Source organism: Wyeomyia smithii, chromosome 1 (genome assembly GCF_029784165.1).
Source record: "Wyeomyia smithii strain HCP4-BCI-WySm-NY-G18 chromosome 1, ASM2978416v1, whole genome shotgun sequence".
Lineage (NCBI taxonomy): Eukaryota > Metazoa > Arthropoda > Insecta > Diptera > Culicidae > Wyeomyia > Wyeomyia smithii.
Genome location: NC_073694.1, coordinates 22,564,393 through 22,590,679, shown reverse-complemented (window position 1 = coordinate 22,590,679; position 26,287 = coordinate 22,564,393). Strand labels below are relative to the sequence as shown.

Below are 26,287 nucleotides of genomic sequence, written 5' to 3'. Positions count from 1 at the left end.
AGAGAAAACAAAGAAAGGAAATTATCACATATTAAACTCAAGATAGTGACAAAACAATTCTAGTGGACTGAAGAAAATAATTCCAAAATATGTTCTGAATAACGAAAAACAAACGAGAAAAGAGGCTTGAAACGTTCCTGAAAACACAAAAAGGAACAAAACTTAAAGGGATTAAAAGTAAAAAAGTCGTAATTTGGACTCAAAACATTGAGCAAAAACGTTTACAAAGACCAGAAATGACTCAATAAGATTCCGAATGACATATTTAATCACCAAGGCCAAAAAAAACGATCTCAAATTGACCAAGCGAAAATACTTTCTGCAAGCCTACGACAAATAAATGTCGGATAGAGCTGAGAAGAGCAAAAAAATAATAAACGATTCTGAAGACCACAAATTAAAAGAAAAGCGAAAAAAACCAAATTTTGAAGATAATAAAGAACCAAGTCAGAAAATGAACCCCTAATAAGCAGGATGGAAAAGAAGTTGTTCTGGAGGCTGTTGAAGGATTCTTGGAACGGCGAAAAAACGCTTCCAAAGACCAGAAAAAGCCAAAAGACAAAATGATTTTAAATTGAGCTCAAAATAGCAAAAAAAGCACCAAACAAAAAAAAAAGAAAAGAGCAAAAAGAACGGCAAAATTGGACTTAAAAATATATTATTCATTGTTGTAAAAAATTTGTAAACATGTTTAGTTATTGCGCTTAACCCATTCAGCACTAATAAGTTTGTTTCTCAGCTGACACTTCATGCAGACCATCTCTGGCATAATCAATCGCGTAATTTGAAAAGTACATGTTATGAATTTACAACATTTTGTGTGTAATTTAGAGGTTTACTGTTCAGTTGTTTGTTCTTTTATTTCTTCAATGCCTTCACCGGAAATATCCAGCGTTGCGATTTTATCATTTTTTATCATTTTGCTTCTCGTTGAATTTTTTGTATGAAAAAATATTGACCAAATACATAAAATATTTACTACAGCAGCAAAACCGACGAGCAAAGTTCTTTTTTTTTGACATAGTTTAACCGCAATGAAATTAGGAAATTTTCCAAAGCAGGAAGAAAACAAACAATCGACGCTCCCCTTTGAAAAATTTGCCCAGTTGTCAGTTCATCCAACTAACGAACACGATTCGCTAGTTGGGTGGCAGTTGTGTTCCAACCAACGAATGTCGGCTGTATTTGTTAGAAAGAGAAAAACGCTGCTCAAGGTTAATGAAGAAAATACTCTTTGCGGTAGACTGTATCGCCCCAAACGTAATATTGATGTAAAACCCACCTGGGTTTTCCGCTTCAATACCAATAAATTCTCCTGAGTAACCTATCTTTTTCGTGTGAACTCTCAGTTTAGAACTTTTTTCTTTAGGTTTTATTAGGTATATCTTCTCCACGATTTTTTTTTTGTTGCTTCGCCAGCAGGATTTCTAACCACTTACCGATTTCTTCCAGAGAGCGCAAATCCCCTTGCCGACCTGCGTAAACAGCGGGTCGCGGATGGCTATTCCATCCACGAGAGCAGCCTGTGTCCGGTGGATTTTCTGAAGACATAATTTTCAAATCTCACTCGAAGCAAACCACAAAAAACTGTTGCGAAAATAAGCACGTGGAAAATTTGAAAACTGCACTGCGCTCGTTTTGTTTTCTGCTCATGTGTCAAACGTTAAATTTGAAATATTTCATCCTGGTGTGGAAAACCTTACAAATGCTTCTTTTTTAATCAGCTGTTAGGTTAGAGGAAATGATAAAAACGTAAACAAATCTGATTTCACAAGCGCAGGAATGAATTTGGTCCGAGTTTATCAACGTTTCCGACCGGTACAGTTACAAAATCTCCAGTTCTTCAATCGCTGCAGTCATTTCAGTAAGTATTGTGTTTAATAGAACAATAAAGTGAGCTAATAATTGACTGAACAAAACAGATCGGCACTGCTCTTCGAATGCGGTGCCTCGGAATCTGCCGAAAGCGGTTTCGCAGCGGGCGTGGGAACGTTCCCAGGAAGCGGGCACCGTTTCCTATGGACAGCCAATGCCTGCCACCCATCCGCATCTGCTGCAGGATGGTGATCTGCTGCCGGGAATTCGTCTAGCCGAAATTAAAGCGCGTCGACGCGCTTTGCTTGAGCTGACACGAAATTACGCCGCAGCCAATTTGAGTCGAGATGCTAAAGAACATCTGGTAAGTTAGTTCTAATGGTTCGAATATTAAAAATATATGATGCACTTTTTCGTAGATTATAATTCCGTCAGCGAGTAAAAAGTATATGAGCGACAAAATTCCGTACGTCTTCCGGCAGAATTCGGACTTTCTCTACCTCAGTGGTTGCCTGGAACCGGATAGTGTTCTAACGTTGGAACTGGACGGTGCGGGTAACGAGCACTGCGTGCTCTACGTGCGACCGAAGGACAGCCACGCCGAGCTTTGGGATGGCCCCCGAACGGGGGTCGAATTGGCGCCGGAGGTTTTCGGCGTCGACCGAGCCGCGAATGTGATCGATCTGAAAGCAAACCTGACCCAGTACACTTTTGCGCATCCTAGTGGAACGATTTGGTTCGACGAGAAGGCGTGCAATTTGGACGATGTTCGGCGAATTGTGGCCGATGTTGGTAAGCAAAATACTGTGCGTTCGCCCGCCGGATTGGTGCACAAGTTGAGAGTTATTAAATCCCCGGCGGAAGTTGAGCTGATGCGGAAAACTTGTCAGATTGCTTCAGAGGGAATTAACCGTACCATGGGTGGTAGTCAGCCGGGACAAAGCGAGCATCAGTTGTTTGCGAAGGTGGATTTCTACTGCCGGATGGCGGGAGCGAGTTATCTGGCTTACCCGCCCGTTGTTGCGGGCGGTTCCAATGCCACCGTTATACATTATATTAATAATACTCAGATCGTGCGAGACGGTGAAATGGTACTGATGGATGCCGGATGCGAATACGGGGGGTATACGAGTGATATAACGCGGACTTGGCCGATTAACGGAAAGTTCTCGGAACCGCAGCGGATGTTATATCAGGTTCTGCAACAAGTTCAGAAGGAACTGTTGGTCTGCCTGCAGAACAAGGGCGGGGAAACGTTAGATCAACTGTTTGATACAATGTGTTTGAAGATCGGTAAATACCTGCAGGAAGTGGGATTGATTGCACGCAGCTTGAAAGGGTTGGATCTGGCGAGGGCAGCGTACAAGTTTTGTCCACACCATGTTTCACACTATCTGGGGATGGATGTGCATGACACACCGCAGATCTCCAGGAGCGTTCCGCTCGCGGCCGGAATGGTGTGCACCGTGGAACCAGGTACGATTTTTTTTTGTTTATTTAAAACTTGATTTTTAAGAATCAATGATTCAACAGGGATTTACATCAACCGACAGCGGAAGGACGTCCCGGAAGAGTTTCGTGGTCTAGGGCTGCGCATCGAAGATGATGTGTTGATATGTCCCGATGGAAAAATCGAAGTGCTAACGGAAAGCTGCGTGAAAGATCTGCACCAAATTGAAGCTCTCGTTGGATCGCACGACTGTTAAAGTGAGGTAGGTTAACATTTATTCCGAAAAAGTAGGAGGGTGGTATTCAAGACACGACCGCATGACGTTGACTACCGTATTCTTAAAAAAAAAATATTCCATTGAAGCAAATAGTAGAGGGAATTGCAACGCTTCTTTTACAAAACTTCTGTAACAAAATTTCGAGGCTCCAAAAGGTACCAGTTTCTGATTATTCTCGTCCAGAATTCCAGCCATTTTAGTATTTTGCAGTAGCCATTTATTACTAACAGCCACCAGCATAACGGGTGAAACCGGCACGAGATGACCGGTACTATTTTGTCTTTCCTCCTTTCAGCTGCTAACACCTAGCGCTGTCGTGAAATTAACATCAACATAAACATGCATTTTTGCAAGGTTTTTTTTCCGCTAGTAACAGCAATTGTAAAACATAAAATTCAACTAACCGCTTCTATTATAAAACTGCGAGGCACCAAAAGGTGCCAGTTGCCGATTTCTTGTTTACTGGTTTCCGTCCAGAATTCCAGCCATTTTAGTACTTTGCAGTAGCCACCAGCATCACGGGTCAAACCGGCACGAGATGACCGGTACTATTTTGTTTTTCCTCCTTTTAGCTGCTAACACCGAGCGTCCGTATGTATCCGGTACGGCTTAATAATGAAACTGATGGGGTGAAATGTTCGAACGATACGTTTTATACCAAGGCTTCGTCAGATAAATAGAAAGAGGGATGGGCTACATAGCTGATGGAATGGTAGAGACAAATGTTTCTTGAAAGCTGCGCCGGCCGCTGTCATAATATTAACACCAACACAAACATGCATTTTTGCAAGGTTTTTTCCGCTAGCAGCAGCATTTGGTAAAACAGAAAATTCAATTTGCCGCTTCTGTAACAAAATTTAGAGGCACCAAAAGGTGCCAGTTGCCGATTACATTGTTGTTTTCTGGTTAATCTACTAAGAGCCACCAGCATAACGGGTGAAACCGGCACGAGATGACCAGTACTATTTTGTCTTTCCTCCTTTCAGTTGCTAACACCTAGCGCTGTCGTGAAATTAACATCAACATAAACATGCATTTTTGCAAGGTTTTTTTTCCGCTAGTAACAGCAATTGTAAAACATAAAATTCAACTAACCGCTTCTATTATAAAACTGCGAGGCACCAAAAGGTGCAGTTGCCGATTTCTTGTTTACTGGTTTCCGTCCAGAATTCCAGCCATTTTAGTACTTTGCAGTAGCCACCAGCATCACGGGTCAAACCGGCACGAGATGACCAGTACTATTTTGTTTTTCCTCCTTTTAGCTGCTAACACCGAGCGTCCGTATGTATCCGGTACGGTTTAATAATGAAACTGATGGGGTGAAATGTTCGAACGATACGTTTTATACCAAGGCTTCGTCAGATAAATAGAAAGAGTGATGGGCTACATAGCTGATGGAATGGTAGAGACAAATGTTTCTTGAAAGCTGCGCCGGCCGCTGTCATAATATTAACACCAACACAAACATGCATTTTTGCAAGGTTTTTTCCGCTAGCAGCAGCATTTGGTAAAACAGAAAATTCAATTTGCCGCTTCTGTAACAAAATTTAGAGGCACCAAAAGGTGCCAGTTGCCGATTACATTGTTGTTTTCTGGTTAATCTACTAAGAGCCACCAGCATAACGGGTGAAACCGGCACGAGATGACCAGTACTATTTTGTCTTTCCTCCTTTCAGTTGCTAACACCTAGCGCTGTCGTGAAATTAACATCAACATAAACATGCATTTTTGCAAGGTTTTTTTTCCGCTAGTAACAGCAATTGTAAAACATAAAATTCAACTAACCGCTTCTATTATAAAACTGCGAGGCACCAAAAGGTGCCAGTTGCCGATTTCTTGTTTACTGGTTTCCGTCCAGAATTCCAGCCATTTTAGTACTTTGCAGTAGCCACCAGCATCACGGGTCAAACCGGCACGAGATGACCGGTACTATTTTGTTTTTCCTCCTTTTAGCTGCTAACACCGAGCGTCCGTATGTATCCGGTACGGTTTAATAATGAAACTGATGGGGTGAAATGTTCGAACGATACGTTTTATACCAAGGCTTCGTCAGATAAATAGAAAGAGGGATGGGCTACATAGCTGATGGAATGGTAGAGACAAATGTTTCTTGAAAGCTGCGCCGGCCGCTGTCATAATATTAACACCAACACAAACATGCATTTTTGCAAGGTTTTTTCCGCTAGCAGCAGCATTTGGTAAAACAGAAAATTCAATTTGCCGCTTCTGTAACAAAATTTAGAGGCACCAAAAGGTGCCAGTTGCCGATTACATTGTTGTTTTCTGGTTAATCTACTAAGAGCCACCAGCATAACGGGTGAAACCGGCACGAGATGACCGGTACTATTTTGTCTTTCCTCCTTTCAGCTGCTATCACCTAGCGTCCGCATGTCACTGGGGCGGTTTTGGAATCAGAATGATGGGGCGCCGGCCGCTGTCGTAAAATTAACACCAACAAAAAGATGCATATTTGCAAGGTTTTTTCCGCTAGCAGCAGCATAAACATCGGAAACAGAAAGTGACAACAACAATAACAACAAAGTCAGATCGATTGTATCCGTTAGTGTCGACTGTGCTTGGGAAGAGAGGTAGTGATTGGCTGCGCGGTATGATTTAGACAATCGATATTAATTACCAATTTTTCAATAGTGTATCTCAAACAATAGTTTGTTTTTGTTACATAAATTTAACCGTAAAAGAATTTCTGATCGATTGATGCCAAAACCTCGAAAACCTGATTATAGATGACTGCAAAATAAGCGCTCAAAACCTGACCACTTTTCTCTGGTTTTCCCTGGTTGAATTACTAGATTTTTAAATTCAGGGGCCTAACTTCGATATAGACGTTAGTCAACGTCAAAAAATAAAATAATCCGCCAGTTGCACGAAGGAGATGTAAATATATATTTTGAGTTAGTTTTTTTCGTAAAATTATAACAACCTAGTAAGAAGATTAAGTGGTTTAACGAATTCCTTATAAATGAATGACTGAGTGACGTGGCTACTTCAGCTGCTTCGGACAGCTGGCGCCCAGGTAGTGCTGCAAGTCCGCTAGTGACGATCGGACCAGCTTGGCCGTGATGGTCGGTTTGCCAAGACGTTTGTGCGCTTCGAAACGATGACAACCGCCGAAGCTGTAATAGTAGTTACCACCTTCGCTTCCCTCAATCCAGAGGACATCGATCGGTGGCACGCTATCCATCTGGTTTGGATCCCGAATTGAGTCCATTAGCGAGTGCACCTTGGCTTCGTCCAGTACCGGTTGTATGGGACGATTGATGACGGCCATCGGCATCTCGTGTACTTCGGTGATACTGGCCGAATGAACGCTGGTGTTGTCTGGCATGTCTCTGCGGTCCTGTGCCAAGCCGGCGGTGCTAGCGAGACCCACTGCAATAATTTGAAAACAGTCAAAATTCAGGTAAGCCACGGGTTATCGGTTAATTTAGTTACAACGCCTGTAAGATAACAATATCAACACGCGACACAATGTTATCTTCACGCGTCGTAGCCTAGCTCGGTTCGGTCTCCAGAAGAGGACGACTAACTTTTTCGATTTTGCGCAGTAAACAACAAGAGTGACCCCAACTGGGGCAGCAGGAAAAAAGTGACTGAACAACTTTCTGTATGCGAAGTTGGATTTGCATTGCCTTGGCAAACACTCGCACCAATGCGTTCCTCTTCGAAAAACACACCGGCTTTATCAGCCGAAGCGAATTTTTGCCGCCTCCTTCTTGCTTGTGACTCCATATCTTGTGAAATTTGTTATGTGTGTGCGCGAGTGGAAGGCATGTTTTCGAGCGATTTACCTTTTCGTATAGGAGAGCTTGGCTTTGATGAGGAGGTGGTAATGCTGGAGTGAATGGTCGCGAGAATTTTAATTTTATCTGTTCCAGCTCACGGTTTGATGAATTGTGCTAGTTTAAATTTTCTAATTAGGCTGATACATATTTCGAATTCTTTTTATGTCCAAGGATATCAAAGTTAGCAAAGGGGGTGGCAAAAAATAAATAACACCGAGACGAAAAAAAAAAAGAAATATCTTTGATCAAAGTTTGTGTGCAAATTATGACGGTCGTAACTTGCACTCAAATATTAACGTCGCAGTACTAAATCGAAATCGCGACTTTCGTTGCGCGCAACTTTTCGCTGCGACTTTAAATATCCTTACGTGGGAAGTAGTGCGCTGTATAGCACATCAGATGCGCTCTACAGCGCACTATTTGCGACGTGAGGTATAATGTGCGGCATGCGAGTAAAATGAATTGTCGCCAGTCGACAACTACAATTTTCAACTAAATAGATAATAAATGTTGAAAAATAACACTTTATTATTTATTATTATTATTATTTATTTCGCTCGCTTTCGATGACACTCTCGCTTGTTTGTTGCTAAATTAAGCATTTATGCTGTCGGAAAACCAATGAAATGAACAAAACGGTTTGAGCTTTTTTTTCTTCCCCTTCCAATGTTCAAGATTTTTGAAGGGGGGGGGGGGGGTGTCATAAAATGAAAATAAAATTTTTAACGACCCTATTAGCATTTACTCTATACAAACAAACAGAAGTTGGTATTCGTTTGTCACGATTTATATCGGAAAACGGATCAGTGGAATTGGATCCTAAAGCTATACCAGTTTTTATATATCATTTGAAAAAGCCGCGTTTTCTGAGCAAAACGTGTTTTTAAAAAAATGTTTATCGTTTTCCTTCGATTTTTAAATGAAGAATAGAAAACTGCTCGAAAGGTCTTAAATGATGTTTCGCCCATGTACGGTATATGAGAGAACTGTCATTTAAGGCATTTCGAGCAGTTTTTTAATATTTATTTAAAAATCGAAGGAAAACGGTAAACAATTTTGAAAAATCACGTTTTGCTCATAAAATTGCACTCTTCCAGCTGATATATAAAAATCAGAAAACTGTTTAAAACTTCAGGACCTCATTGTATTCCTCTTTAAATATTTTTTTTTGCACCAGAGTTGTATGCCAAACAATTTAAAGGCAAAGGTGTAAAATCCGCCAAAAACCAATTTCCCCCTTTCATCACCTTACATTTCCTTTAGTGAACCACCTGAACACCTTTTACCAAATAACACATTATAAAATCACTTATTTTGATTGGTGCTTTGACAAATCCAATAATGTTCTTCACTAATTTTGCAGACGAATTTACAAAACAAGGATCTAACTCACATTTAATTGGTCTAGAACCTTTTTATGCAATATTATGCCGTGAAAATAGAACTCGAACGTTGGAAGGTCGAAAGGTAATGAACAATTGGTTGGCTGTACTTTTTAGAAAAACATTAACACCATATGTAAGTCATTCCAAAAAACTCAAAAATTTCCCGGATTCAGGATGATATTTGTCCCTTTCATAATATGGAAAGCGACACCTCAGAACATCTGCTGTGCAGCTGTGGTGCGTTATTTAAACGCAGACTAAGGTTTCTTGACAGTGGCCGTTCACAGCCCAAAGAGATTTGGTCTTTGAATTCCAGAAAGGCATTAACTTCGCAACAAAACTTCTTATTATTAATTACAAGCATTTGAAATCTTCCATTCTAGCAGAATATGTCGTTTAACGCTCGCGATAAGCGCGAAACCTGTGTTATTTTTATGTCAATTAGAATTTGGAAGAATTACGTCCCCTTACACCAATCGTAGTAAACCTGGAAATTAACTGATTCACGACCGGCTTCCTTAAGACAGCGTTGGCCCTGGAAATTTATAGTATTAGTTTAATACTATTCCAGCACTTGTTGCATATCGCCTAGGCGTAATATCCCGCTAGCGTAAACAAGGTGAGTTGCATTTCCCATCTGTTTATGCTTTTGATGTTAATGAATGACTCGAAAGTGAAACCTGTTTATTTTTGCTTTAAAGTTACTGAAGATGGATTTTGCTTAAATCGGGATAACTATCCTACTCTTACCTGCGGAACCGCGTTGAAAACAAGCCGCGGCAGTCTGGAGAAGTGTCAAAGTACGTAACAACATACGTGCTAAGCCGTCAATAGTCAATTCGATACTAACTTGACTGTCATACACCTTGGCTTGTGGTTGATATGAGTGACTAAGCACAGGTGTAAATGAATGAATGAATTCCAAAAAGTACACACACAATTTTTTTCTTCGGACAGGGCGGGCATAATGGACCGTTGCTCATTTCTATATAAATCATTGAAATTAAAACAAATCATTTATGCCAGTTACATACCAACAGGATTCTGGGAGTTTCGAGATATGTAGATTGAAAGAATAGTTAGTTATTTGAGAAATAATCAAAATAAGCTCACCCTCAACAGCAAAATAATGTGATGTAGTTTTCTTCGTATCGAATTTAAGCTTCTGCTGCGGTAAAATTCAGAAAAATGTAGTTTTCAATGACATTTGAAACATGTGGATGAAGAAAGTTTAGTGGAAATATTTTTGTTTGCCTCTTGGGCAAGACGGTCAATTGTTGTGTGGACAAAAAGGGCAGTCTGAGAAAACGACGATAGCACCATTTATTGTTCTTTTTTCAGCATTCTTAGGATGCGAGATGAGACCTAAAGGCATTAACTCTCATTTGAAAAAAAAAAAAACATCCTTAGAAACGTTGTTAAAACCTGTAAATATACTACATGTAAATGATGTGAATGATTCCATCTGCGCAGCGAACGGTAAGCTTTAAACACGTGCTTTTTCTCATTGTTTTATGAAAAGCACTATTCAATGCCGAATATTATGAATATCGTTGGTTGAAATGATGTGTTTTGAGCAGAATAATGAATGATTTCCATAGGGTGACCGTCTTGCCCGTTGTTCCCCTACGTTTTTTACCGTTCGGGAGTTACACTGAAGTATTCCGATGGCCGAGAATACTAAAGATGGCCGATGGCCGAGAATACTTGGTCTCGTTCATATCATTTTTACAAATTATATTATTAGTTTTGTAAGGTTTTTGGCAGAAAAAGATCAGAATAAGTTAGAATGTACACAATTGAATAACAAATTTTGTTAAAAATATGCTTCAAAAAACACACACTTTTGAACATTCAAGTGCATGATAACATAACTTGATATAATTCTGTACTTTTTATCAAACTGGCATATCAAGAATATTACAGGCTTTGTTATTTCAATCAAGTTCAGATATATTTGTGTTATCCGTTTGTTATGATCGTTTGATCGGAAATGCGCAGATTTGTCTGCAGAACGGAGTCCGTGTGTAGATTTTTATTGATTTGCAGATATTTGCAGTTTTTTCATGGTTTCTGCAAATTTTTGTCAGAGTCTCTTTATATTTGCGCAGATTTTCTTAAAATGTGTGCAGATTTTTACAGACTTTTACCTGCGCGAGCGAAATTTTTTCGGGTCACGGATAGATTTTTTTTCAGATTTCGAGCACATGTTTCTGGTTTTTCGAGCAGTTGCAGACTTTTTTCAAGAACATCTGGCATCTCTGGCTATAAGTCAAACAACGGCAGTCTTCCCGATAAAAAAATTTGACAAATGATATTATACGCATGTATCCAAGTATGTTGAATATTTTTGTCACCTGATTTCTTGGATAATTTAATCAGTTCTCTTAAGATGTAAATTTAAATCTTATCTTAGATTTAAATTTACATCTTACGAGATGTAAATTTAAATCTAATCTTATAAAATGTTATAAGATGGCTTCATTCCCCCCCCCACGATCATGGATCACTTAAGAAGATGTATGAATTCAAAAAATCATTTCTGACCAATTTCATTGTTTATAAGTAATCTCTAAATATTTTCAGTCACAGAAATATGTAACCTTCACTTCATTGAGTATTTGTTTCCATGTTTTGTGAATATTTCTCAGAAAGTATAATTATTTCATAACTTACCAAATACACAATTATGGATCACTTTTGAGAGCGGTTCTAATTATGAGACAATTCGCATCATATTACAGATCAGCATAATAAAAACAGCTTTTGGTAACGAATTTATTCAATAAACCTTATTCAAATTATGTAATTTGAAGAAATAACATATTTCAAATCGTATTAAAGATCCCGCATGGCCTGGCCGCATTTTATGTGGCTTTTGAGGTTGCAGTTAAATCGAGAGTCCAGGTCTGTCGCTTCCGAAGATAGCAATGAACCATTGTATACGGTACATCATAACAGTTTCTCACTTTACGTAGCTTTCCTGTCCCTCATATCTTGGAAATAATATTTTTCAAAGGCTCAGCACTGTTGAGCTTCCGTTTAGAGCTCAATAGAAGTTGAGAGGGTGTTGTGATTGGTGAAAATCACATTCGAATCGAAGTGATCCATATTTATAGAGAACTATCTTGTCTCGGTCCTTTTTATGGAACACTTAGAAAATAACTAGTTTTTACAGAAAAATCGTTATCAACCATCAACATTTTGATGAATCGTGAAGAATCTACCTTGATCTTTGTGTATCACATATTAACCTTATGAATGATGAGCGTGCTACTGACGCTGATTGAGAAAAACGACACGCTTATGAAAAGCACATCAATCTAGGAATAAAAACGATGTTTTTTGTGTTCAAAGATAGCAAACATGGCATATTTTACTGCAAAAATGTTACATGCCTTCGAACCGTTAGTTTAACTGAGTTAAATAACATGAGACACAAAAGTGATCCGTTATTGTGGGAGTTCCATAATTGTGGGAGGAGTGTATGTAAAGTAAAATCGGATGGTATTTTTTATGTTGATTAATTAGCAAACGAAATAGGATTTCGTAGTGTTTTTCAAAATGGTTCCGGGAGTAGAAGCAGCATAAGATTTTTCGTCGGATAATTCTATATATTTCAGGTAAGTAATATTACATTCTTGAGTATTTTACAATTACTCACAGTTGCATGAACCGTTCATGTGACTCCTCTAATCATTAACAGATAATAGCAACTGTTTTTTTAACTTTCAGACAAATTTCCTGCTGCACTTCCACATTTCGTAAAAGATTTATTTTGTCTTTCATCCCAGGTAAGAGGATTCATACTATTATATAATATATAATGATAATGAATCGGAGCCGATTCAAAGCCCTTATTCAACTCTGGCTGCACGAGCAACAGCTTAAGCTCAACCGGCTGGTTCGATAACTTTAATGGGAGGATTACCCGGTCCAGAGGTGCTACTGAAAGTATGGATAAGTTTAAATTGAAACTTAACTTCCATATTACTTGTCGAATTAAAACATGGATTAATCAGCTTATTTAGTATGCTTGAATAAAAATACTCTCTCTACTAATCTGCATATTTAATCTGATTCAATTGGATTTAATATATGATCCACCGATTTCTCAACCTATTTTGTATGGTTCAGGCAATTTTATTACCAGACTAATCTACCTGTTTCGTCTGGCTTCGCTAATGGCCTCAACCAAAATATTTTTCTGGCAGCCCCTTTTTGCGCAAGTTTCAAGATAGTTATTGTATTTAAATTTAAAACAAGTTCGTTTGATAAAGTTTGATAGAGATAGATAAAATGAAGTGCGTTTTGTGTAATAACAAAAAACAAAAAACAATAAGGAATGTGAGTTTTTTTCGATTCCCGAAGAATCCGATTGTGAGGAAACAGTGGATGGATTTTTGTTGTCTCCCAGCAGACTATTTCATTGACGAAAACACCCGACTTTGCAGTGTAAGTAAATTAGAAAATAATTACAAGTGATGAATAAATAGTTTTTTTTTGTCATTCTGAACAGCTTCACTTCAATTACGAGCAAGACCTGTACGTGGCCACAGCCGGCGGGAGGCTAAGAGCTATGCCGGCAGTGGTGGGCACCGCTAACCGAAAATTTAGCCACGCTAATCGCTAAGCCGCTAAGCGGAAAATTTAGCTCGATAATCGCTAAACGCTAAACCCACATTAGCGGAACTTTCGCTAATCGCTAACTTTTTAATATGTAAATGGTCATATCGCTATACTTTTTGCTCGTGTTTTGTAAGATTTGGACCACTTTGATCTTTTTTGGTAAAACAAACAAAAACAATTACTTTTTAAAGCTATTTACAATAAGAGGTTCACGAAACGGTATTTATACTTGATTTTGTAAAAACAAGAATAACAAAAGTTATTTAGCTTGCATTAAAAATAGATACTCTAATGTCTTAATAAAAATTCAATTATTATCTGAATCGAAAAAGCAGAACCAAAGTTGTCATAATTTCAAGCGCATTGCAATTTACAAAAGTTTTTGGTGTGCCGAAAATTCAATCTAGACCTTGAGATTGTTCTTCAAAATGCTCCTGTAGCTTTTACGATAACTGGAACTCCATTCTAGGGTAAAAAGGCCGACTAAAGGAACTATCGCAATAAAGTATGTTCATCTTTCGAAGCAATTTACGTACGCTATCAGCAATTCACAGTTTTTCTAAATATTTCTATTGTCGCTTCTCTACAAAATTTAGCGAATTAGCGATTAGCGATTCGGAGGCCAAAATTTTAGCGACGCTAACAGTTTCGCTAACCAGCTCAAAAATTAGCGAAATCGCTAAACCGCTAACTGAGTTTTAGCGTCGCTAATTAGCGATTAGCGAATTAGCGGAATGGTGCCCACCACTGTATGCCGGGTGTGCTCCCGGTTTTCCAAATTGTGCCGGATTTCAGTGAAACAAACCAGGACGATTGCATGGAAAAGGTTTGTTTTACTTTATGTGTGTTTTGTTCTCTAAATTTGTTCGCTAAACTCTCAGCTTTGTTCGTGTTTCGGTTTAGATGTAAAAGGAACAGGTTTCGCGGTTAATCATCATTCCGAAGAAATCTGTATTATTCTGATTAACCTAAAATGTTGAGTAAGTATACAATATTATGTCTCAGATCTTGTTTGTGTTTATTGCAAATATGATACTAAAAGAAAACAATTAATTCTTTCCTTACTAAATTTTGTAGCTTCGCAGGATGGAAGTTGCATTGATGGATGTTGTTTTATTTCCAGGAAGCAACACAATTCTCCTGTTTCTACCAATGCTGTAATAAGTTGAATCATTTGACAAAATAATTAATGAAATTATACGGATAATTAATCGTTTTCATCATTTCCTGGATTTATCTGAGAAATCGCAAAATGCGTACTTCAGTAAATTTTACCGAAATTTTTGTAATAATTCGATAGTTGAAATTTCCGAGTCCCGGAAAAAAAATTTCCGAAAATCTCGTTAAAGTTTGACAAGTTGTCAAATGATGATTTTACAGAATCTCGGTATTTTGATGTATTACCGAGATCTCAGCTGTTGAAATCTCGGTAATTCATTTTACCGTACTCGGTGATATTATCTAAGTGTGTAGCAGTTCCGTAGAAACCCTAGGGACGACTGTTACAACGTGGTCCAACAACCAACCGGAAGGTTCACAAAGTTCTAAAGAAATCGGTAGACTTGCTTCAGCGGGAAAGCCAAGGTTTAAGTGTAATGTTTCCGTTATAAAAACAGTAATGTGATATTTTTGCTTTATTTTGCTCTCAGACTGATCCGAGCAATCCAGCGGTTGCGTTATCGATCGGGCAAGCAAGCCAACACAATTAGAACGCTACGTCAAAGCTTGAAGCGTATTAGAGTTGTTGAATCCGGCGATGCTGCATCTAGGCTTTTCAACCCAGAGCTAGTAATGCTACTTAACGGTGATATAAGTCGAGTTTGTAAGTGGTCTGACAAAACTATAACCGAAAGTTTTGAAATCCGTTTCGCATGCGGTACCAGAGGATACAACTTTCTACGTAAAAAGAAAGGTTATCCGTTTCCTTCTATACGAACCCAGCAATTCTATTTTCAAGGAGTACATTTCGACAGCGGTATTCTAACAGAGCGAAAAATTGCTTGCATGTCGGAAGACGAAAAAGATTGTGGCTTGATATTAGATGAAATGTCGATCGACCAAGTTTTGTCTTATTGCAATAACAACAAGAACCACTTCGGAAACATCACTATCGCTGGAGAGATCGGAAAAGCAACTCACGCTTTGATCTTCATGTTGGTCGGTATTCACAGTCGGTGGAAACAGGTAGTGGCATACTACTTGACAGGGAGTTCCATTCCTCAAGGATTCCTTAAGGATACTAGTGGCAATATCATACGGAAAGCTGAAGCAATCGGTCTAAGGGTTCATTTCGAGACTTCGGACTGTGGACCCAACAACGTATGTATCAAGATGTTTAAGTGTTTTCTTTGATATTTCGGATAATTGATGGTGCTAATGAATATATTGATTGCCCCATCCCTAGGTCAGAATGTGGAACGATTACGGGCTCAAGCACAGCAAGGGCAGTGTTCTGAACAGTTGTTCGGTGCAGCATCCTGTGCGAACACAAGAGGCACTAGAAATATTACCAGATGCGACACATGTTTTCAAAAGTACTGTCCAGGGATGGGTAAAAAATCATTATATTTACCTTCCTGATGAAACGGTCACCGAGAATGGCTTGACTAACAACGTAGCAAACATAAGTCATCTTCAGGAGCTTGTAGCGTTCGAGAAAGAGAAGGAACTCAAAATGGCATCGCGACATCAAAGGATGTGGAATTTTCCAAAATTTCTAGTTTAGATGCTTTGAAAGTATCCACATCATATAAGCTGGGTAATCATAATGTCGCGGCCGTGTTGCGTTTCATGAGCGCCAAAAAGAACCGTCCGGACCTCTTAACCACAGCTTTTTCCATCGAAACGGTATGGCGTTGGTTCAAATCAATGACTTCTCGTTCTGTTCAACTCGCGCTTAGTTTAAAACAAATTGATGTGTATAGAGAATCTGTTGCTTTTGTGAATTCCTACAGGACCTTTATTTATGAGTGTAAAGTTGGAGTTGATAAGAAATGGAAGCCATGGCAGGCGGCAGCCATACTTTGTACAAACTTCATATTACGACTGCAGCACTACTTTCTTTCTGTCAGCCACTACGGACGTTTTTACGGCCAGATTCACGCAGGACTGCGTAGAAAATATATTTTCTTTGATAAGATTCCGACAAAAAAAAACCTATAGCTCTTCAATTCAAAGATAACCTGAAGCTGTTATCGGTTTCCCAGTTCATGTCGGAGATTCCACACTCATCCTACGAAAACGATAACAGAGAGTGGTTGACCGATTTCACTGCATACTTACGACAGACTTCAACCGCAGGAAACAAGGATACCACAAAACAACTGTCCGTTGACGATAATGACCATTTGATTACTGTGGAATACCCAGCAGACATTTTCGATGATACAGTTTTTGATAACGCAGAACGGAATCTTATATATCACATCGGCGGATATATCCTGAGAAGCGTAGCGAAGAACTATGCTTTGTGTGAATCTTGCTTCTCTCCGTGCATATCAAGTTCACCTACCCTAACATGGTACTTGAAGTTTACAACGCTGAAGGATTTTACAGGAGATGCATTAATTTATATTACAGAGCATGTATACATGTTCTTCGTTGCGTTAGAAAGAATATTACGTGACCATGTACCAGAAGCCATATCATCCAATGAAAATATCGAAGCTAAATTGGGTGATATGATGAAAACTCTTAGTTTAAACGTTTTTGAAAGTTGCCACGACATCCAGAGAAAATTAATTGAACGATTTGTTACGTATAGACTGAGAATTCACGAGCCACGCAAAACCCGAGCTAATAAGTTTGACAGCCGTTTTATGGCAGCATAGCTTATGTCGTAGTTTCTTGCGTATAAAACATAAAAAAATGAAATTGAGGCAAATAAACTGTTATTTTTTCGTACTTTTGTCTAATTGTTACCAGGAAACGATTCAATCAAATAAACAATATGAGAAAAAAAATCAATTTATGAAAAACTTTTTTTTTAATGATTACAATACTTTTTTCAAAAAAACCTAGCGAACAGCAATGTTTGTTTACTTCGCTCGTTAGGTACAGCGTTCGACGGTTCGTTTGGTTTTTCTGGTTTCAGACTCTGCGTCACTCTATCTATTCGCCTTGACAGAGGTACGGTGGAGACATCTACGATTAGTTTGTATCTGAGTGCAAAAGTATAAACAAAGGCAACTGCTTTCAGGTGTTTTTTCGAGTGAAAAAAAAAACATTATTCGAGAGTAGTTAACACAACAAAATTAGTGAAAAACATCGATAATTCATTAGTGAATCTTTTCTCCATTTGAGTTTGTTTTTTAAAGTGTTTTTCGTACCACATTATTACTTTCAAAAGTGCAGTTTTTTTTGTAAACATTGAGACAAGTAAGTTTCAACTAACTTAATGTGAAGAATTAAATAAAATTATCATTTTTTTTTTTTTTTCTTCACATAACATTTATTTGACACGGCACAAATACAATTTAATGTTTAACGGCGCCAATTATATCTGATGACTTAAAAACTAAAGCAAATTTTTTATCCTCGCTGCCGACTACGAGCTGAAATTAAGTCTAACTTAAAACTAGCATGGGATTTCCAATCAGTGTTTTGTTGTTCAATGGTCGTCTGATAATCGTCGAATGGCATGTATGGATTCGTTCTGCTGAGCCACGATGTCGTGAGTTGGGACAGAGGCTCGTAGTCCTTGGGTCCTGGTTCTGTTGTGCGGGGTCTGGTTGCTGGTTTTGTGCTTAAGGTTCAAACGTGTTCTTGTCGTTTTGTTGGGTGTAGACGGAGGGGAACGGGACTAGACTGGGGCGTGGATGGATTTCAGGAAAACGTATATAAGGGACATGTAGGATAGGTCACGGCTCGCCAAGACATCACGAACAGGAACAGCCGGCTGTCTACCCTCGGCCTGCAGGGAAGCTATTAATTTAGACCTGGCGTCACGGTGTACAGGGCATGACCAAACCACATGCTCTATGTCGTGATAACCTTCACCACAGGCACAGATACCACTTTCCCCGAGCCCAACACGACGGAGGAGCGCGTCAAATCTATAGTGATTGGACATAAGCCGGGACATCACGCAAATGAAATCCCGACCTACATCCAACCCCTTGAACCACGGGTTCGTCGATACTTTGGGGATTATGGAATGTAACCACCTTCCCAATTCCCCTCTGGTCCAAGCATTTTGCCAACTGATGATCGTATTCTGACGTACAAGTGCGAAAAATTCATTAAAGGCAATTGGTCTTTCATAAATATCACCGTTTGTTGCGCCCACCTTAGCCAAAGAGTCCGCTTTCTCATTACCCGGTATCGAGCAGTGAGAAGGGACCCACGCTAAGGTAATCTGAGTAGATTTTTCGGATAAAGCACTCAGATGTTCCCGTATTTTCCCCAGGAAATACGGAGAGTGCTTAACATCTTTCATCGATCGGAGAGCCTCAATGGAACTGAGACTGTCCGTAAAGATGAAATAATGGTCCGTGGGCATTTTTTCGATAATCCCTAGGGTGTACTGAATTGCAGCTAATTCTGCGACGTAAACAGAAGCAGGATTATCGAGCTTATGGGAGACGGTTAAATTGTTATTGAAGATACCGAAGCCAGTGGACCCATCAAGAAGTGATCCGTCAGTGTAGTACATATTGTCGCAGTTGATGTTTCGATATTTATTGGAAAAATTTTTAGGGATCTGCTGCACGCGTAAATGATCCGGGATTCCACGAGTTTCTTCTATCATGGATGTATCGAAAAACACAGTAGAATCAGAAGTATTTGATAAGTCGACACGATTTGGAATATTCGAAGAAGGGTTAATATTTTGGGACATGTGATTGAAATACAATGTCATAAAACGGGTTTGAGAATTAAGTTCGATTAACCTTTCAAAATTTTCAATCACGGGACGGTTCAAGACCTCACATTTGATTAGAATACGAGAAGACAGGCTCCAGAAGCGGTTTTTCAATGGTAGTACTCCAGCTAAAACCTCCAAACTCATCGTATGGGTCGACTGCATGCAACCTAAGGCGATACGCAAACAACGATATTGTATTCGCTCCAGTTTGATCAAATGTGTGTTTGCTGCGGAGCGGAAGCAGAAACACCCGTATTCAATAACAGACAATATCGTTGTTTGGTAAAGCCTTATAAGGTCTCCTGGATGGGCTCCCCACCATTGTCCGGTTATTGTACGAAGAAAATTCACTCTTTGTTGACATTTTTTCATCAGATACCTCACGTGACAACCCCAGGTGCCTTTAGAGTCGAACCAGACACCAAGATATTTGTGTACCAAAACCTGAGAAATCGTTTTACCCATTAATTGTGTTTGAAGCTGAGCAGGTTCATGCTTCCTAGAAAAAACTACTATCTCAGTCTTCTCCGGAGAGAATTCGATACCTAGCTGTAAAGCCCAAGCAGACAAATTGTCCAAGGTATCTTGCAATGGTCCTTGCAAATCGGCAGCTTTGGCTCCTGTAACAGAGATTACACTGTCGTCTGCAAGTTGTCTTATCGTGCATGAATTTGCCAGACATTCGTCGATGTCATTTACATAAAAGTTGTAAAGAAGGGGGCTTAAACATGAGCCCTGGGGAAGACCCATGTAGCTAATGCGAAAAGTTGCCAAATCGCCATGCGTAAAATGCATGTGCTTTTCGGACAACAAGTTGTGCAAAAAATTGTTCAAAATTGGAGAAAATCCTTGTCGGTGAAGTTTACCCGAAAGAATGTCAATAGAAACGGAATCAAAAGCCCCCTTAATGTCCAAGAACGCAGACGCCATTTGTTCTTTACGAGCATACGCCAGCTGAATATCTGTTGAAAGCAACGCAAGACAATCATTCGTCCCTTTGGCACGGCGGAAGCCAAATTGAGTTTCTGATAGTAGATCATTTGATTCGACCCAGTGGTCTAAACGACGGAGTATCATTTTTTCCATCAATTTCCGGATACAGGATAGCATTGCAATCGGCCTATAAGAGTTGTGATTAGAAGCTGGTTTCCCTGGTTTTTGGATGGCGATCACCTTCACTTGCCTCCAATCCTGCGGTACAATGTTTTGCTCCAGGAACTTATTGAACAAGTTCAACAAGCGCCTCTTGGCATTGCCGGGTAGATTCTTCAACAAGTTGAATTTGATTCTATCTAATCCAGGCGCGTTATTGTTACAGGACAGGAGGGCAACTGAAAGTTCTGCCATCGTAAAAGGTGATTCTATCGCGTCGTGGCCCGGAGACGCATCGCGAACAATATTTTGCTCAGGAACAGAGTCCGGACATACTTTCCTGGCAAAATCAAATATCCACCTACTTGAAGACTCCTCGCTTTCGTTGACCGTTACGCGATTCCGCATTCTTCGGGCTGTGTTCCAAAGAGTGCTCATCGATGTCTCCCTCGACGTCTCGTTCACGAACCGACGCCAATATCCACGTTTCTTTGCTTTAGCCAAGCTTTTAAGCTTGGTATCAAGCTCCGAATACCGTAAATAGTCGCCAGGTATACCTCCCGTCTGGTAGGCCTTAAACGCGTCGGATCTTTGCGTGTAGACATCGGAGCACTCTTGGTCCCACCACGGAGTGGGAGGCCGTTCTTTGATCGTTACGCCGGGATATTTCTTCGTTTGGGCTTGCAACGCGGCGTCGAGAATCAAGCCCGCGAGGAGGTTGTATTCTTCAAGTGGTGAATGATGTTGAATCGACTCGACCGCTTTTGAAATCATTTCCTCGTATAACTTCCAATCGACATTTCGTGTGAGGTCATACGGAATGTCAATTGGTCGCATGCGAGTTGACCCGTTAGTAATTGAAATAAGAATAGGCAGATGGTCGCTACCGTGAGGATCGAGGATTACCTTCCATGTGCAATCCAACCGTAGCGACGTCGAACATAAGGATAGATCCAAAGCGCTTGGGCGCGCTGGAGGTTTCGGGATACGTGTCATTTCACCGTTGTTTAAAATAGTCATGTCGAAGTCATCGCAAAGGTTATAGATTAAAGAGGAGCGGTTATCATTGTATGGGGAACCCCAAGCCACGCCATGAGAGTTGAAGTCTCCCAAAATCAAACGTGGCGAGGGAAGAAGTTCTATTAAATCAAAGAGCAGCCGTTGCCCAACCTGTGCTCTGGGGGGAATATATATTGAGGCAATACAAAGCTCTTTACCTTGTATTGTCATTTGACATGCGACAACTTCGATGCCTGGAATCGAGGGGAGGTTAATACGATAGAAAGAATAGCACTTTTTAATCCCTAAAAGTACTCCTCCATATGGGGTGTCTCGATCAAGGCGAATAATATTAAAATCATGGAAGTTGAGATCAATATTTGAAGTAAGCCAAGTTTCACAAAGGGAAAATGCATCGCATTTGTTTTTATTTATCAAAACTTTAAACGAATCAATTTTTGGTAAAATACTTCTACAATTCCACTGTAAGACAGAGATAGAATCCTTCATATACGCAGTTGAATTAGGCATCGAAGGATACAATCGCTGCAAGGAGAGGCCATTGGGCAGTCAACTGCTTCAAAAATGATCTAACTGTTGGGAGGAATGCTGTAAGAAAAATTTTAATTGGATCGGGTACATTGAAAGTTTCAAAAATCCAGTCCACAATGTCAGAAAATTTCACTAATCCAGAGTTTGTTTCATCAACTGGGAGTGTAAAAGGAGCAACTGGGGTTTTAGATGTTCCTGGCAGTGCTGGGAACTCCTTCTGGGACTTTAAATTTGCCAGCCCAGGAGGAGTTTGCTTCGGTTTTTCCGCAGCACTGTTTGGTTTGTTTGTAACCTTCATTTCACTTTGAGAAATCTTAGGACCTTTTCTGGGAAGTTTAGGAGAGGAAACACTTTTCCTCTTTCTAGACTCCCCAGGATTGGCGTAAGATGCTCCCGCTGGTGAATCGTCAGAATCGGTTTCCTCAGAGGGCAACAGATCGAAGGGGTTCGAAGTAACGGGAGAAGTGGTAACGGTCTTCTTCAGCATGTCAGCGTAGGAACGCTTTGAACGCTCTTTGAGAGACCGTTTTATTTTATCCCTGCGCTGCATGTACACCGCACATGTCGAGAGCTCATGCAGATTTTCTCCGCAGTGAATACACTTTTCAGCGTTAACACTGCAAGAATCTTCCGCATGAGACTCCCCACACTTGCCACAACGTGCCTTATTGCAGCAGTAGGCGGCTGTATGGCCTAACTGCTTGCAATTCAGGCAGTTCATGACGCGGGGCACGTAGAGCCTCACAGGGAGACGAACCCGGTGGATCGAGACGTGGCTTGGTAGTGCAGACCCGGCGAACGTAACTCGAAACGAGTCTGACGGAGTGTATACTGTTTTGCCACCGATGATCGATGCTGACCGCAATTGCTTGCAGTCGAGCACCTTTACTTCGGGACACGTTTTGTTCTTAAAGCACCCTTTGGCACTTTGCAGTATACACTCGACGGACAGACTCGAATCGGTTATGACACCGTCGATCTCCACGTCTCGTGCGGGTATGTAAACGCGATACTCGCGTGTGAAGAGCTCAGAGCAAGCTATATCGTTGGCCTCTTTCAGGTTACCGACCACGACACGGAGCTTGTTAGGCCGGACCTTGGAAATTTCGGTCACGCCCTTGTACTCCTTCGTCAGGTCTTTAGAAATCTGCAAGAGGTTCAACTTTTTCGATTTCGGTCCTGCCTTTGGCCGAAAATAAACAGTATAGCTGCCCTGGGCTCCGTCTGGGTAAAGCCTGGGGCGAGGGGGGACTGAAGAATGAACAGGGGAGGGGGTAACAGAAGGGTCAGGGTCAGAGGGGTTCGGGGATGGTGGCGCGGGAGGCGAGGGATCTACATCCATCGCGCTATGTTTAGCGCACTAGCGCTGACAAGAACACGTACCTTTTTATTTCTCCCTTCCAGTAAGGTTGGTTGACCGATCGTTCGAAGTAGCAGCCGTTACAGCCAGCAGCACCAATACAGCAGCACCAAACAGCCACCAGCAGCGAGCCAGGTGTGAGATCACTCCACACAGCGATACGACTCGCTGACACTGATGGCTTCTTCTTTTTCCTCGTTTGTGTCTCGTCCACTGCTGTAGCACAATCCAGCCAGCAGCCAAATCGGCTTACGCACCAGCTGGCAGTCACGATGCGAAACAGTTGCACAAAGGAACGACCTTGAACCCGGATTTATTTCACTCGACCAGGCAAACAATGCCAACACTTGTTCACACGTCTTTTGTTTTATACTCTATCGGACCGATCACCAAACACGTCCAGTACTGATGCGTGTTCGGCACAGAATGATCCAAAATTTTGTCAGTCCAAGTAAGTTTGTGCACCATGTGAGAAAATATTTTTACTATATTTGGTATATTTTTAGCTGTAAGCCGTGAAACCGGTAGGATGATTTTAAGAAGATCAGCTATTCCAGATGAAAATCTTCCACAGCCAAAACGCGACTCGAAGCTAATAGCACTAGCGACGGCTCGATCTGAAAGAGTTAGACGACGGGAAAACTCAAAAGTTGTTCCAGAGTTAGAGCAGGCAGAACAGATGGAAGCAGATATCGATTCATCTGTGCCTTCTATTGTAACTGCTGAAGCTGCCGTTCAAGTAAATACTTCGGAAATGGAAAAAGTATTCGCCGGTCGTCGCCGTACCATGGCAGTGCAATTTAAAACGGATGCAGATCTCACCGCATGGACTGGACTGAATTCATTTAGTTTATTGCTAACAATAAAATCTTCCATCGAATCTCTCGAGCAGTACGTTGAAAGAAAGCATTCTAACCTTTCGCTGGAGGAACAAATATTGATAGTGTTTATCAAAATAAGAACAAATTTGTCATTTTCATGCATGGCAGCGCTTTTTAAAGTTCATTATCAAACGATCTCAATCGCGTTTTATTGGACAATACCATGGATCAGGGCAGTTTGTGAACCACCAATCTTCTGGCCAACACAGGCACAGATAAAACAAAATATACCCCGATATTTTCGTTACCGTTACGAGGACGTGATTGCAGTGCTTGATTGTACCGAAATTGCCATCAAGAAACCTAAGTGTCTGCATTGTCGAATAAACGCATATTCTCATTACAAAGGACGGGAAACAGCAAAGTACCTAATTGCCGTGACGCCTGGTGGAACAATATCCTTTGTCAGCTGTGGATATGGTGGCAAAGTTTCTGACAAACAGATCGTTGCACAAGAAAAGCTACTGGATAAATTCAATGTAGGTGAAGCGGTGATGACCGATAAAGGTTTTTTGATTGACGAAGAATGTCGAAGCAAAGGAATTAAATTAGTCAGGCCGCCCTTCTTACATGCTCCTCAAACCCAGCTTAGTTCGGCAGACGCAACTGAAAATGTGTCAATCGCAGCTAGAGTCCACGTCGAGAGAGCTATACAACGAGTTAAGTTGTTTGATCTTCTTGGTGACGAAGTCGACACTTACTTCTTACCAGTTTTGGATGATATTGTATTTATCTGCTGCGCAATAACAAATGTATCGAAACCTATATTAGCGAATGAAAGGTTCTAGGTAATTGAGTTTATTAAATGTTAAACACCTATGTTTGTTAATTTTAATTTTTATTTATTAGGCACATGCCGGTGACACGGTAATTGCAGTACACAAAAATTTCAAAAATGCGTTAAAGTACACTTCCTTTAGTGATCCAAGAATTTTTCGCAAATAATCCTCATCATACATTATTGTTTGTACAGAGCATTTGTCTTCAAATTCTGAATAAATAATAAAATCAGTGGTCTTACATTTTAAGATGAACTTGTTTAGTTGAATTTGGGCGTAATTTATCTTAAGTCTTTTTGAGTTTTTAGATAAATATGATAACTGTTCTAGAGTGTCTGCTAACACGTGATTTTTTCCAACAAACGGGCACTTTACCTCAATGATTTTTCTTTCATCTAAAACAATTCCGTCAGGTGAACAGCCGAGCCAAGGAATATGAGGTGGTATAACAAAACCGCACTTTGTCACAACCTTTCCAAAGTCTCGAGTGTAAGATTTAATGGCAAGAGGTTCGCACCTCACTCCATGGTCAATCGACGGTTGTCGAATGTACTGTAATAAGTATGCAAAACATAAGCGTTAGATGCCGTAATTCTTCGACTGCGTTCAATTTTCCAGGATTTGGAAAGTCTTTGTTCAATCGTATCGCAGCATATCTGAATCGATTCACGAGTTGAGACGCATACTTGAAGCTCGTTGAAAACACCTAAATTTTCTTCTAAAGGCCCAATGAAATGCATGTTCTCGTAATCAGCTGTAGAATATTTATCACTGCAGAGAGAATTCTCCAAAAAGCTCTTCAAAACAAACATCTCAAAAGATTCATCTACCGAAATAATCGAATCCAAAGACGATCTTCGATTAGTGTTACTCTGCGCACTAATATTAAGCAAATCTTTTACGATTCGCGAGTGTTGAGGGCGTTTCTCACTATTTTCTGCTTGCTGAGATCTGCCATAGACCTCGTAGTACAAAGAACAATCTGGAATATCTAATACATAAAATCGGAATTGTCAAAAATAATTAAAACAAGAATCATAGAAACTCACTTTGGAGAAAAGATTTTCTTATTGAAGTAGTTTCAAATGGACTTAGACTAATACGCTTTAAGGGTACATCTGTAGATCGGTGATCCTTTCCTGAACTACAAAAATCGCTCACCTTTGTAGCTTTATATTTATCGGCTGCTACTCTCTGCGCTATTTTTCCCCATTTTGCTGTAGGTCCGTTTGTGATAGCAGTGGAACTGAAAGAATGCCTTTAAAAAACATTAAATCAGCTTGATCTGTATTGATTTTACATGGTCTTTAGTGTACTTACAGTAAGAGGTAGTTGAGAACGGCCATTGCATGTTTACATTTTCCCATTCCTGCTTTACAGGAACATCGAATGCTCCAAT

General features: G+C 40.2%; 3 protein-coding genes across 10 annotated transcripts; 2 read left to right on the top strand and 1 right to left on the bottom strand.

Annotated features, from left to right (window-relative positions):
• The first annotated feature begins 1,724 nt into the window (after positions 1-1,724).
• Positions 1,725-26,287, top strand: LOC129723305 (xaa-Pro aminopeptidase 3-like). 6 transcript variants are annotated; one of them, XR_008727742.1, is made up of 6 exons: positions 1,725-1,864; positions 1,923-2,179; positions 2,235-3,291; positions 3,349-3,527; positions 23,273-23,679; positions 23,735-24,108. XR_008727742.1 is itself a non-coding variant. In XM_055677474.1 (5 exons), exons 1-4 carry the CDS (start codon positions 1,783-1,785, stop codon positions 3,519-3,521), a joined length of 1,569 nt encoding a protein of 522 aa, XP_055533449.1. In that variant the 5' UTR covers positions 1,725-1,782; the 3' UTR covers positions 3,522-3,527; positions 26,269-26,287. The 6 variants fall into 6 exon arrangements, 5 of the variants coding, with proteins under 5 accessions (XP_055533449.1, XP_055533441.1, XP_055533457.1 ...); XM_055677474.1 differs by lacking the exons at positions 23,273-23,679; positions 23,735-24,108 and adding an exon at positions 26,269-26,287; XM_055677466.1 differs by lacking the exons at positions 23,273-23,679; positions 23,735-24,108 and adding an exon at positions 10,927-11,044.
• LOC129723339 (putative sulfiredoxin) lies at positions 6,405-9,607 on the bottom strand. Of its 3 annotated transcripts, none has more exons than XM_055677520.1 (2): positions 7,091-7,639; positions 6,405-6,932 (listed from the first exon to the last, which is right to left on the bottom strand). In XM_055677520.1, the coding sequence occupies exons 1-2, from the start codon at positions 7,290-7,292 to the stop codon at positions 6,544-6,546; spliced, it is 591 nt and encodes a 196-aa protein (XP_055533495.1). In that variant the 5' UTR covers positions 7,293-7,639; the 3' UTR covers positions 6,405-6,543. The 3 variants fall into 3 exon arrangements, with proteins under 3 accessions (XP_055533495.1, XP_055533500.1, XP_055533508.1); XM_055677525.1 differs by lacking the exon at positions 7,091-7,639 and adding an exon at positions 9,481-9,607 and having other exon boundaries at positions 6,406-6,932; XM_055677533.1 differs by having other exon boundaries at positions 6,406-6,932; positions 6,996-7,184.
• On the top strand, positions 14,270-18,209 carry LOC129723331 (uncharacterized). Its single transcript, XM_055677510.1, has 2 exons — positions 14,270-15,678; positions 15,764-18,209. Exons 1-2 carry the CDS (start codon positions 15,151-15,153, stop codon positions 16,082-16,084), a joined length of 849 nt encoding a protein of 282 aa, XP_055533485.1. The 5' UTR covers positions 14,270-15,150; the 3' UTR covers positions 16,085-18,209.